This window comes from Anas platyrhynchos, chromosome 29, assembly GCF_047663525.1.
Source record: "Anas platyrhynchos isolate ZD024472 breed Pekin duck chromosome 29, IASCAAS_PekinDuck_T2T, whole genome shotgun sequence".
NCBI lineage: Eukaryota > Metazoa > Chordata > Aves > Anseriformes > Anatidae > Anas > Anas platyrhynchos.
The window spans coordinates 5,327,045-5,340,156 of NC_092615.1; the positions used below are offsets into that span (position 1 = coordinate 5,327,045).

At 49.0% G+C, this 13,112-nt stretch overlaps 2 protein-coding genes and 1 long non-coding RNA gene across 3 annotated transcripts in view; 2 read left to right on the plus strand and 1 right to left on the minus strand.

The window, feature by feature from the left end:
- Positions 1-3,463, plus strand: part of MUC16 (mucin 16, cell surface associated) — a 42,052-nt gene extending 38,589 nt beyond the window's left edge. Inside the window, exons 62-67 of the mRNA XM_072029278.1 lie at positions 298-461; positions 560-624; positions 1,276-1,451; positions 1,553-1,597; positions 2,203-2,282; positions 3,260-3,463. Of these exons, the coding sequence (XP_071885379.1) occupies positions 298-461; positions 560-624; positions 1,276-1,451; positions 1,553-1,597; positions 2,203-2,282; positions 3,260-3,358 (629 nt within the window). The 3' untranslated portion in view covers positions 3,359-3,463. The remainder of the gene's footprint in view (positions 1-297; positions 462-559; positions 625-1,275; positions 1,452-1,552; positions 1,598-2,202; positions 2,283-3,259) is intronic.
- Positions 1-10,823, minus strand: part of LOC139999758 (uncharacterized) — an 80,777-nt gene extending 69,954 nt beyond the window's left edge. The window contains exon 1 of the long non-coding RNA XR_011805268.1: positions 10,701-10,823. This is a non-coding gene — a long non-coding RNA (uncharacterized lncRNA). The remainder of the gene's footprint in view (positions 1-10,700) is intronic.
- On the plus strand, positions 7,505-10,077 carry LOC101802332 (actin-like protein 9). Its single transcript, XM_072029097.1, has 2 exons — positions 7,505-7,598; positions 8,682-10,077. Exons 1-2 carry the CDS (start codon positions 7,505-7,507, stop codon positions 9,974-9,976), a joined length of 1,389 nt encoding a protein of 462 aa, XP_071885198.1. The 3' UTR covers positions 9,977-10,077.
- Positions 10,824-13,112: the final 2,289 nt, after the last annotated feature.

Sequence of the window (13,112 nt, forward strand, 5' to 3'; positions counted from 1 at the left end):
CAGGAAGTGAAGTGATAGCTACTTACTGTAACTTCAAGCATTTAGAGATAAACAGACTTACTTTTTGCCAAATGTACAACTTCCTGAAGAACTGGCTATCTTAGTACATTGCTGAAGGACTGAGATTTCAAAGAGTATACTGGGAATTTATTGTCAGACGCCAGTGCAACTCACATTCTGTTGATCTTTTAGTACTTCATATTTTCCCAGCTAAGTCTTTTAAGCACAACAGATTAGCAGAAGACCCTCTGTTTCTCTTTGCTAGAATTTATCCCAATTTTTTCCATCAATTTCCAGGCTTGGAGCTAGCAATTGAGGCAGCAACTTACAAAACACCTCTCAACTCTGGGAAAGAAAACTTCAGATTAAAATTCAGAATCTCCAACCTTCCCTATTCCCCAGAACTGCAGGACTCCAGGTCACAGATGTACCAAGAGGTCAAAAAGAAAATTGAGAAAGAGGTAAACTAACAGCAATAGCTTGGATAGATTACCCTGTCCTAATTAAAGGTGCATTAAATGTACTCATTTTGCTCAATTGTTCCATTTCTTCCCATCAGCTTGATGTATTCAGAACTAGCAGTATGAAGGACTACTTTGCTGGCTGTAATGTTGAGAGCTTTGGGTATGTCCTTCTTCAGAAGTGTTTTTCTTTCACCCAGAGCATTTAGCAGAAATGGCATTCAAAGCTACCCCGTAGTGTTTACACCCCATTGTCAACCTTTGTGCTCTCGATGACAAGTATGAGGCACCCTTATTCACTCTTGTCAATTTTGCCTTTACTTCATAAGGTTTCTATCCAAATAAGAGGTGGTTCTGTTTCCATGATAGCAAAACTATTTTCACATAAGCAATTCCAGAGTAAAACAAATAAGCTCATTCCCTCGTTTAGCTTATTCAAATAAGCTACAAAACCTAAGATGTTAGTAAAACAAACAACAGAACTGACCAGCCTGAGAACAAAATCTAGTTTTGTGCATCTTCTCCAACACTACATTTGAGAAACAAATAAAATAGATAAACTGATTTCTCTTAGAAATGCCTTGCCTGGAATTAGTGAGTAGATTTCACAAGGATGCATGAGTTTCTTTACCATCTACCTTCAAATGTAAAAGTTGATCCATGCTAATAAAACATTGCTTAGACATCTGTAAGCATGAACCTAATGCTGAATTCCTCTCTCTGTCTCTACTCTACTCTACTCTATTTTATTTTATTTTATTTTATTTTTTGTTTGTTTTGTCCCATAACAATGGCTCTGGTTTTCATCTTCCAGGCCTGTCCATGGGAAAGCTTATGTAAGTGTAGATTCAGTCTGCAAATTCACACTGGAATCCTTCTCAAGGACTTTACAAAAGCAAGACGTGTATGAGGAACTGAAACACCTGACACACAGGTTCACCAAGCTGGGCTCCAGCTATGAGCTAGAGGAGCAGAGTCTGGTGGTTGAAGGCAAGTGCTCCAGAGATGACTTTGTGGGAAATTCTGTTACTTTTGTTTTAATCAGCTCTGAAGTGCCCTGTTTCTCAACTGTCCCACCCTTTCTTTTACAGGTTACTCTCCACTCACAACAGTAGAACAGGAGTCCAAAAGATCCGGTAAGTGCTTTTATGGAGTGATTCACCCTAAAGCCACCAAATACTTGAGCTACAGTAAATTAGTGTCACTTACCTTGAAATCGAGAGGTATCTAGGGCAAAAGTCCAGAAATCTAGCACTTTTGGGAGACAGAAACAGTATTGTGAGCATAACAACAACTCCAGAACTAATGGTAAACAGAAAAAAAATTACTCCAAGAAGTTGCTTTTCCATGCACCATGAACATGCTGACAAATAACAGTTTTTGCTGACACCATGAGCCCTGCACCCTCCCCAGAAGGGTCCAGCTGGCAGCTAACAACTTTGTCTTTCTGAACATCTCTGAAACCATCTGAGGGCTCTGTTTCTCCCTGAGCTGGTGTTTGAAATTGTGTCTTGGAACCTCTTGAGTCTGCCAAGGTTTCTGTACATTCTTACAAACTTCACACAGCTGAGGCATGTTTGTCCTGTGGCTAGGGAAGGCCAGATGCTGTCTTCCAGTGATTTTGACTCACTTACATGCGTGTACAGTACTTCAGAAATTTGCCAGGGCAAGATCTCACTCCATTCCAAGTAAAACATCTAGGAGTCCAGAAAACTGATGTGCCCTTATTTTGCCTTTGCAGAGCTTCAATTTTGGGCAATTATCCTCATCTGCATTTTCACCCTGCTTGGCTTTGTTCTTCTTCTCTTGTTATGCTTCCTGGTAAGTGGCCCTTGTGTTGTTCTCACCTCTCACTTTTGACTACAGCAGAGTCCAACGACCTGGGGAATTGCAGGGGGGCATTCAGACAACCAGAGCCATAAGAAGCCTGGTGGGAGCAGTACCATGATATGCACAGTAGCAGCAAATCCCAGGCCAAATCCACCTTCAGTTACTGTTAGTTTTTTCAAGCACTTCTGCAGAGAAGCAGGTGTAAGGGTATTCTTATAGCTTGCTAAGCAGTTTTCTAGGGAAGGAGGCAGTGGATCATGAATGAGATCCAGGGTCCTTTGCAGAGAGAAAAAAGATAAAGCAAAGGTAAAATAAGCACCAAGAGAACAAGCAGGATGAATTAGATCTTGTTCAGCACCCCTCTTCAACCTCATTCCTGTTCAGTCTCTGCAGAATAATCAAGACACTGATAAGGGAGTATAGAAGCAGAAAAATTCTTAATAACCTGCAGGTATCACATCTGGAATTTTGTATTTAATGCTGTTAACATGCAGACCATAGCAGCTGTGCAGGGCCATATCCAAGCTGCATCCCTTTGGAAAGAGCAGATCAGATCTTTTTCTGAACTCTGGTCCGTATTTGATAGGGGACAGTATCTTAAAAGCAGTTTCATCTTTAGCTGTGTTTGCTTTGTACCAGCTAAATAGCTACATCTTCAGACAACATGGATTCCTGTTCTTGGAGGTTCAAGAATAAGAATTAGTCAGCAAGATTTAGATGAGGGAAAACCTCAGATTCAGAACTGGGGTCTGTGCTAGTGTCTGCCTATGCAGCCTTGGCAAGTGTCTCACTCATGAAGTCCCTCCATCTGTCACGTGTATGAGTGTATGAGGGACATGTATCTCCCTTTGACAATGTGGTGGTTTAGGGCTGTTTATCAAAAGGCAAGGAGCAGACCTTTTTTTTTTTTTTTTTTTTTTTTTTTTTTTTTTTTTTTTTTACTATTAACATTGTTTTTTTCCCACCAGATTGTCTCTTGTCTAAGAAGAAAGTCACAGCTATACCAGGTTCAACAGGGCATGTACGGGGGGTTCTTCCCACATCTGAACACAAGAAAAGTGCATTGACAGAACAGATGAAGTCTGTCTTGACAGACCTGCTTGTCCCTCGATGAAGGAAAAAAATGTTTATAAGTACTAGAAAAATGTTTCTTTAATAAATTATGTTTAGCATTTTCTTGTCTTGGGATAAATCTTTGCACTATTACCACAACTATTTTCATACTATGGGAAATTGATAACACTGCAGATGCTGAGAAAAAGAATATTTTTTTAAAGCACTGCAGTATTTTACATGAATATTACACAACCAGCAGAAAATAAAAACTACCAGGAGCTACAGTTTTCAAGGCTGATCAGTGTTAGTTTTCTGAAAAGAGCTTAAAATAATAAAAATTCATAGGTATCACTAATATAAACTTTAAAACATCATCTAGATTTTAGATTTTTCTTGGTCTACCTTTTAAGAAGTAAATGTAAACTGATGAAAACGTCATATTTAAAATGATGCCAAGAGATTATTTCAAAGTACATTGCTAGGTCTGAGTGTGATACTGTCACATTGAGTCTTCTGATTGATACTGATTTCAGCTGAAATTATGCTGGTTCCTTGCTGCAAGACAGAATTCCTTGCATTTCTTCTGTAGCAACACCTGACATCTCAAACCAGAAACATTTGTCTGCCCCAAGATCTCTGATCTTCTGCTTCTCAGTGTTGAGCATTCCCTAGTCCAGGTCCTGATGTTACTTTATGAGATCAGGACCTTTTCCTGCCACTCAAATCATGCTGAGCTGGACAGCCTTGCCTGAGAGCTCAGCATCTGCAGCATTCCTTGATTTTCTGCAGAGCACAGGAGATGGTGCTGATCTCCAGGTAGTTATTTGATACTGCCATTAGGTGAACTATCCGCTGAAAGTGAAAGCACTAGAATTAATGAAACCACAATTACTCATTAATCCTTCCACTGCAGGCAACATTTCCACACAGTCAAACTGTCTTTTTACTTTCAAAGCAAAACTCCTCAAGGGCAGGTTGGACCGGTTCACCTCCCAGGTCAGGCTTGGCAGTGCAGAGTGGAGCCAGGGGATTAGAAACCTATTTGTTTGTTCAAAGATTTTCAAGCACCCAATATTATGTCAGCAACATTGGCTTAAATGCTTTCACAGCTGCTTGTGAAAGATCTTGCAGGTTTCCATGCCACCCACACAACTAGCGATGGGGAAGCTGTGAGCAGAGGACTTTCCAGCTCTGGCTTTGATGGCAGCTGCTCAGGAAAAGACAGATGACAGAGTGGGGCTGCCAGGGGCCTGTGCTCAAGCAGCAGCCACAGGCTTCTACCACACATCTTCCCCATTTTTGATGTCCCCACCACACCAAGCATCCTGCTCCCCTCTCACTGCGGAGCCCACTATCTCACTCTGCACAAGTGATGCTGACAACAGGACAATGCAGTGATGTGACAGCCAACATGAACTGGGAGTACACAGCACTATTTTGTGGAGCTGCTTCCTAGAGGTGCTGATTTTTTTTTTATTTTTTTACACCACGCTCACAGGAGCACAGCTGCCCGTGTGGTGCTGTGAGTTTTGCCACCTCCTGCTCCCCTCAGGGCTTTGCTGGGGCCTGGAGGAGAGGCCAGCACACGCTGTGGAGTGCCCACCAGCAAACCCCTTTGCTGGCACCACTGCCGCTTCTGGGCTCAGGACAAAAAACAGCAGTGTCCCAGTAGAAATCCTGGCAGCACCCTGGGTTCAGGTCAGACTTGAGAGCACTGGGGCAAGCTTATTTGTGCCATAGCAAGACACACAGCAGATGTGATTTAGAAAAGCTTTAGTTTAGATGCAGCAAAGCAGCACTCAGCCCTGTCCAACCCCTTTGTGGGGGCTCCAAATAGTCAAGAAACCATCCTGGTGTGATATATAATTCATGAAACAAATTATTACATTACACGAATTATTACAAGAAGATGGTTGATATTAATAAAGAAGGGTGAGATGTTGGACTGTGGCCATGGGGGTCGGCAAGCCCCATGATTGGTGATAACATCAGACTCTTAACGATGAGGCCATCAGGACCGTAAAGAGTTTAGAGGGAACAAAGAAGGGTGATTCAGGAGACGCCATGCAGTCTCCAGTTGCTGTTCTCCAGCCATTAAGGCATGGAAGTTTCTGGGTGTTTTCTGTTGCTGTTATATGCAAAGTTGTTTGACCAATGAAGAGCTGTTTTTGAAAAGGACTGCTGTGGGGAGAAGGGTATAAGAGGGGAGCCTGCCCTCAAGATGAAAAAGGCAACACGATGTAATGAAGTCATGCCACCAATAAAGAAGCAGGAATGAAAAAAGAATGAATAGGGACCAGCTAGCAGAACGGAGACCCGGACGAGAACAGGCACATTGATCTCCTCATGAAGATAGGTTCGGCCAAACTCAGCAAACCACCCAAAGAAGCTCGTACAGAAAGTCACTGGAAATGGGCGCACCGGAGCTGGAGAGAAGCTCAAGCTGAGAGGAGCGGAGCCGCGCACACAACTGCCCCTCGCTGGTAAGCAGTTGTGCATTGTGGGGATTATGGGGAATCATACGTCCTTAGGAACAAAGACTGCCCTGGTTAACCTTACAGCATATTCCCTTTATTAGCAATCAGTTTATGATCCTGAAATATGGGACCAAACGGAGGTCAAGGTGTGGGATTCTGCTACTAAAAACAAGGTTGTGGTGGGATTCCTCGGCACCTGGCCAGCAGTCTCTGAGGCCTTAAAGAGCCCTGTGGGGCCACAGTCAGACACGTGTGGTTTGCCAGACAGTGAGGGAGCTGTGGGCTCCTTTACTGATCTGACTGCTACGCCATGGGCCCCTCTGCTGCTACAGCCATCGCAGGCCTTTGCTGTTCCGCCCCCGGTGACCTGGACGAGCCTTTTGACCCAGGCCCTACTGGCCTTGAAGAGGAGACGGATGTTTCCCTTCGATCCGGGAAGAATAGGATACATAAGGCCTGAAGGCCTAGTTGCTTAACAACTTAAAGCGAGACATATTGTTCCCACGACTAGCCCTGGAATTCTCCGGTGTTTGTAATCAAGAAAAGGAATGGAAAATGGAGACTGTTATATGATCTGAGAAAAATGAATGAAGTCATGGAAGATATGGGAGCACTTCACCCAGGACTCCCAACTCCAACTATGCTCCCCCAGTCATGGACATTAATAGTAATAGACTTAAAGGATTGTTTGTTACCTTTTCTGATTGTACATATGTATAGGCATACTCGGGTTTAATATGTAAAAGCAACGTTCTGTATATTTAGAAAGTTTGATGTTTGTGTGTGCGTTTTGGCAGAGCATAGACTCCCTGCACACCCAGTGCTGTTTACTTGTCTTTCATAAATATTACTAAATTCAGATTGAGTTGTATCTTCATTTATAACACTGGCAATAACATTTCCTATGGGATTGCTGCAGACATGCCTTTCTCTGCCAACACAGCTGCTGCCACATGCCAAAGGTCCCCCTATCCCTGGAAGACCAGGTACAGCAGACCCCCCCACACCTTTGCCATCACAGGAAGGGCATGCAAACCCCAGCCCTGTTAGCTTGTCTCCCACACCCAGTCCCAAAAAGCTGTGCTGTTAAACAGCAAAAGCTAAAGCTGAAATATGCCAAGGAAGGGGCACCAAGGCAGCTGAGAGTGGAAGGAGGACTGGGCAGTGGTGAGAGCAGCAGCAGCCTGCGGAGGAAAAGCTTGAGCACACTATGGGGACAGCTGAGGCCCAACAGGAAGGAGCCTGTGCATACCACAGTGCCACTCAGCATCCCCTGCACGGTGTTGCAACGCACTCCCTGTTGTGCTTGGACATGTGCCCGCGTTTGCTCTGGAGCCGCAGTTCCCAAAGCAGAGTCCCCTTGCTAGGGCAGGGCCAGCTCACGGTGACGCAGGTGGCCCAGGTCCAGTGGTGACCTGGCCCCAAGGCAGGGGCTGTGGCCACCGGTTCCCAGAGATGGGCAGTGCCTCTGCCCCAGGGTGAGGATTAGCAGATGGGTGTCAGCCAAGGTCAGGGCCAAGGACCCTGACTTGGTCTTGGGGACATGCCCTGGGCCAGCAGTGGTTCCTTTCCTCCCAGCACCATCTTTGGCCTCCCGCTGGCCCCGTTCCCCTCCATGCACTGTGGATATGCTACAGCTGTTCCTCAGCACTTCTGTCCTCACATTTGCCTTTAGGTGACATGTCTCAGACCAATGCAGCAGCATTGAGGCAACGCAACATTCCACCAGCTCTCATGTGCATGCCCAGCGTGCTGCAGCCTCCGTGGTGCAAAAGTGAGCTGGATCCGTGCCCGCCAACAGCCAGAGAGCAGCTGCATGGCGCGGCAGTGCTGCTGCATCTCACGGTGCTGCCTCCTCAAACAGTCACGGTAGCACCCAGCCTCAGCAGCAGCAGCAAATGCCTGCTGGCATCCGGTGGGGAGAATTAAGCAGGGTTTCATGAGTGATGAGCCCTGCAGGAAGCAAGAGGCTGTTTTCCTTGGGTGCGTATAACCACAAAGGAGCTGCTCCAGGCACACCGAACCGTGAAGGATCCCTCAGGCGCTGGCTTCTAGCCAAGCAGTGCTAGAAGAAACACCAAAGCCAGCCCAGCAGCAGACCCCCACCCCCATCCCCTCAGGACATGAGAGCTGGCATCAACCGAGGCTGGGTGTCACGCTCACTTTTCCTCCACACTCCTGTCAAAAAGCAGCCAACACCACTGGGCATCATGTGTGGCATTACTGACCTTCTGCTTGGAACACAGAGGCAGCAACTGCCCAACCGTTGGGCTGAAGGGGTCTCTCTGCTCTCCAGGGAATCTCCACGGGGCCAGGGGCCATGCTGCAGCCCAAAGCCTGTGCCCCAGCAGCACAAGCATGCTTTCACCTAAGACCGAGTGTGGAGCTCAATGTGTCGCAATGCAAACATCACCATCCCACTCCCACGGGTATTTCTACGTCTGTAGCGATTCTCCTGCGTCCCTTGCTAATCTGTTATTCAGAGGGCGCCAGACCAAACAGCATCGGCCACCCCTAGCCCTGCAGTGTTTGAGGATAGCAGCATTTCCCCAGGGAATGGGCAGCACCCACCGCGCAGCCAGGAGGGCTTCACCAGCCAAGAGTGCACAGCTTGATCCTGCTTATAGAGGGGGGCAGAGAGGTGTGACATTTGCTCAGGATCCCCCAGAAGGGCAGAGCTCTGCCTGTTTTAGGCAGACAGGAGCCTAGGAGGGAGCCTGGGACATGGAAACTCAGGGTATGCACTGACACCACATAAGCCCTGGCTGATGTCACAGTTCCCTCTGCAACATCACAAATTGTTGGCTATTCTGCCCAAGCCTGCTAAGTGGGAAGCCAAGCTCCCTTTCCCAAGAAGGGCTGTGCAGGAGGCCACAGGCAGGTGGGATGGGATCTTCCCAGGATGAGGACTCTCTGGGGACAAGGACTTGCTCCCCAGTATCTTCACTGAATGAATGCCACCAGAATGAGCTGGGGATGAGGTCTGTAAGCAGCTTCTCCTCCACCACCATCAGCTCCTTCTTGAGTGAGGACCTGGGGTTGCGAATAGGACCAGTCGTGATCGATATGGGCACAAGGAGCTGCAGAGCAGGATTTTCTGGACATCAGGCACCCAGTGCCGAAATCAGCACCCTGGTGAGCCACACCACAGTGTTGTCCGAGGGCCTGGAAGAAACCAGATCTGAGGCTTTTTTGGGGGAAGAAGCCTTGCTTTACCCAGACACTGAAATTGTTGAGGTGATGCAGAATGGCATCATCATCAACTGGGAGGCAGCAGAAACCCTGTGGCAGCACATGTTCGAACACAAGCTTGGGGTGCCCCCTGAGGAGCATGCGCTGCTCATCACAGAGCCCCCACTCAGCCCCACCAGTGGACGGGAAAATATGGCAGAGGTAGCCTTTGAGTCACTGGGCTCCCCTGGAATCTTCATGGCCCCTCAGCCTGTCCTTTCCACCTATGCCCATGGCAGAACCAGCGCCTTCGTGGTAGACATTGGCCACGTTGTCACCCACGCTGTGCCGGTCCACGATGGGAATTGCTTGGCTTATGCCATTAAGAGGACAGACGTGGCAGGGTCATGCCTCACCTGGTACCTGACAATGCTTCTGGGGGACATGGAGCACACACTTGGCAATTGGACGTCCCCCGTGGTGGAAGACATCAAGCACACATGCTGCTACGTCGCTTTTGACTTCAATAATGAGTGCCTCCTCCCACCCACTAGCTGCACGCTGGATTTTACCCTGCCTGACGGGCAGACCATCAGCCTCGGCAAGGAGAGGTTTCAGTGTCCAGAGGTGCTCTTCAACCCCCTACCGACATGGGGGGATTCCTATGTGGGCATCCACGAGATGGCCCAGAGAAGCCTCGACCTGCTTCCAGAGGACATCAGGTCACTGATGCACAGAAACATCCTCCTGTGTGGAGGGTCCTCACTGTTCGAGGGGCTGCCGAGGAGGCTTGGCAGCGAGCTGGCTCAGTGCCTGCCCTCCAGCACGGAGGTGGAGGTGGTGGCCGCACCGGGAAGGAGGCATGCGGCCTGGATGGGGGGCTCTGTCCTTGCCTCCCTCACAAACTTCCAGTCATGCTGGATCCGCAGGGATGAGTACTACGAAGAGGGGCCGTGCATCGTCCACCAGAAATGCTTCTGAGGTGACGCCTTACACCAGACAATGAGCATTTGTTTGATTTTCTCACTGTTACAGGCCACACAACAGGAAGTGGTAATAAAATATTCTATTAAGAACCATCATCTCCCCAGTCTTGCAGAGTAATCAGCTGAGGGGATTTGGTAAATTCCAGACACGGGGATGAGGCAGCAGTGCTCCCCACATACACATCACCCACCATGGAGAAAGAAGCATCCTCAAGGCCAGCAGGGGCCAAGGCTCTGACGTGGCACCAAACCTGCCCTGAGCCACCTGGTCCCTCATCCCCATGCATACCTGCTGCCTCGCTCCTCCATCCCTGTCCCCACAACTTTCCAGGCACTGACTCCTTGTGCAGCACTGAGGTGACATTGCCACCCCCAGCAGAGACTGATGGGTCCAGGAGCATCCCACAGCAGCTCAGGATCCTCTTCTCCCAGAGCTTCATGCTGTGGTTTGCACAAGAGCTGCTCCCTTGGGGCTGCAGTCCCTGCACCCAGTAAAGGTCTTCTGCTCCCTGTGCGACCCCACAGTGCATCCAGCCTTTGTGATCACTTCCAACAGCAGAAAGCTGGCCACGAACAGCTATATTCATGCAAAAAACAGGTGCTCAGAGCAGCCTGACACAGCACAAATCAAACCTGTGTAGAAAAAGCAAAGCCAAAATCCACAGCACCATGAAACACCCCCTTTCCTCCCTCCCCCAACACCTGAAGGGCTTTCCTACCTGGACCAGGCAGCTGGGAAAGGGACCATCAGGGGCTTGGTGCTGATGGATGGGGAGGGAGGGAGCTGGATTCCACCCTGTGCCCTCTCCTAGGGGGAGAGGCCTATCACCCCCCACTGGGTTTTGTAGGGCTTATGAGCTGCAGCCACAGCTGCCCTGCTGCCCTCCCAGCCCTCAGGGCTCCATCACCACCAGCTGGGAGCCAGGAGCTGCCCCAGGAGCTGCTCAGGGGTGGGAGATACTGAGCTCCCTGCAGCTTTGAGGGCAAGAGCTCCTTGTCTGCTGCAGGACATGGGGGACCTGTGCCCACATCCTGTCACCCGCTTCAGCCCTCATCCTTCTTTCAGCCCTGAGGTGTCTCTGTGCCATGAGGACCCCTTATTTACTGCACTCTGGTGGGCAGAGCTAAGGTACTGCAGCATGTTTAATCAGTGCCCATGAATGGCAATGTGGTAGATTTTATTTCCTTTTAACAGAGCAGAGTTGTCTGCCCCCTTTCCAGTTCCACAAGCATGCATGGGCTGCAGCATTGTCCCACCCTGTAGCTGCCACCTGTGAACACCAACACTGTAGAGAGGAGCAGGAGCCACAGAAAATATCACCAACCATGTTAAGCTCAGCACCACACCCTCCCTCAGATGGCCCCCAAGAGAAATCACGCCAAATTTACCAAAATTTCAATGAACTCCCCTTGAACTATGGAAGCTGTTGTAGGATTTGGTGCCAGCTTTTGAGCTGGTGGCAGTTTTATTGTGCCCAAAGGACAGACACAACCTGATCTCATCATTACAGTGCTGCTTTTGGGTCTGCCTGGGGTCTGCACTGAGCCACAGGATAGGGTGGGAGGGATGTGGGAGGCTGCAGGAGGGATGTTACAGGAGTGCTACAATAATGCAGGAGGGATGCCCCAAGGATGAGGGAAGGAGGCAGGAGGGAGGCCACAGGGATGCTGCAGGGATGTCAAAGGGATGCCACAGGGGGGATGCCGCAGGGAAGCAGGAGGGATGCTGCATGGAAGCAGGAGGGGTGCCAGAAGGATGCTGCAGAGACATGGGGGATGCTGCAGGGATGCAGGGGGCATCTTGCAGGACACTTTCCCACGGCTCTCTGACAAGCAAAGAGTGTCTGGCTCTCATGTTGACTCAAACTAGCTACTTCATTTCCCCTGAAACTTTCCGGAGAAAACAAGTTTTTATCTCACTAGAAACCCAGGCCGCAGATGCTGGCTGCCTGGGAGGAGCAAGTAGCTCCTGCACACCAACAGCGGCACTCCTGGTCCCGCCAGCCGCTGCCTCCGCAGGGATGCGCTGCAGAATGGGGCTGCACCCACAACATCGAGCTGACGGCATTCTGTACCTGGTGCAGCTGCAAACCACGGTCCCATGTGCTATGGGATGGAACACTGCAAATTGGATCTCTGTGAACTGAGTGGGGTGACCAGGCGCAGCCCAGGGGCACTACTGTGCATCCCGGGTGTTAGCTGAAATGCCAAACTTCTGGCTTTCAGACTATACCTCTTTCTGCTAAAGACTTAAAAGAGGGATAGGACTCCAGTTTTGACTTTGGCGAGCTTTGCAGTGAGCTCTGAGAGGATACCGCCATGGTGCCTGCCTGGCATGCTTGTACTTTTTGCCCAGCAAATTCCCCGTCCTGTTTCTGTGCCAGTGTTGGGGTCCCAGCCCCCTGTCTGCTGGTGCACCCAGAGGCCCCTGCCTGGCCATGGCCCCACTTCACAAAGCCAGCAGTAAATTCGGGGGGCAGCACAGGGCATTGCCCACCTGCAGCCAGGCTAGCAGCGGATGCATGTTCTCTATGCTGAAGGGAGTGGTGGCTCATGGCTGGCAGCAGCCCCCAGGTTACCTCTTGTTTGGTGACCTACAGTGAATCCACAGCTGACAAGCCACCCTCCGGCACATCACGGGCTCAGGGCAGCCCTGCACTTGCTGTCAAAGCCCCGTGGCTCCCCATGCACCTTTGAGCAGGATGCGAAACCCCCTTGACCATACATCCTGGAGAGGTGAGGGACCAGGAGAAGCAAGATGGTAAGATTTTGAGGTTAGTCAAAATGTTGCGGTAACTTAGTGGAAAGTATTTTTCTGCCATAATCTCATTCTGATGCCTTGCCTAGGTTTTTCTTGCTGTATTAAGGAAATGCAATGAGTGTGGGAGGTGTGAACTAATGCTACCACACTGGGAAGATGGTGATGACCTGAAATCTCAAAAGGATGTTCATCTCCCTGCTTTACAAGTAAAATGAAAAAAAAAAAAAAAAAAAAAAAAAAAAAAGAAAAGAAAAAAAAGAAAAGAAAAGAAATTATTTGTCTTTTAGAGAAAAAAAATAGCTGCAAGACAACCTTGTCAGCAACTGTTATTTAAGAGCTCAGACATTTGCTCATCTCTGCCAGGGACAAG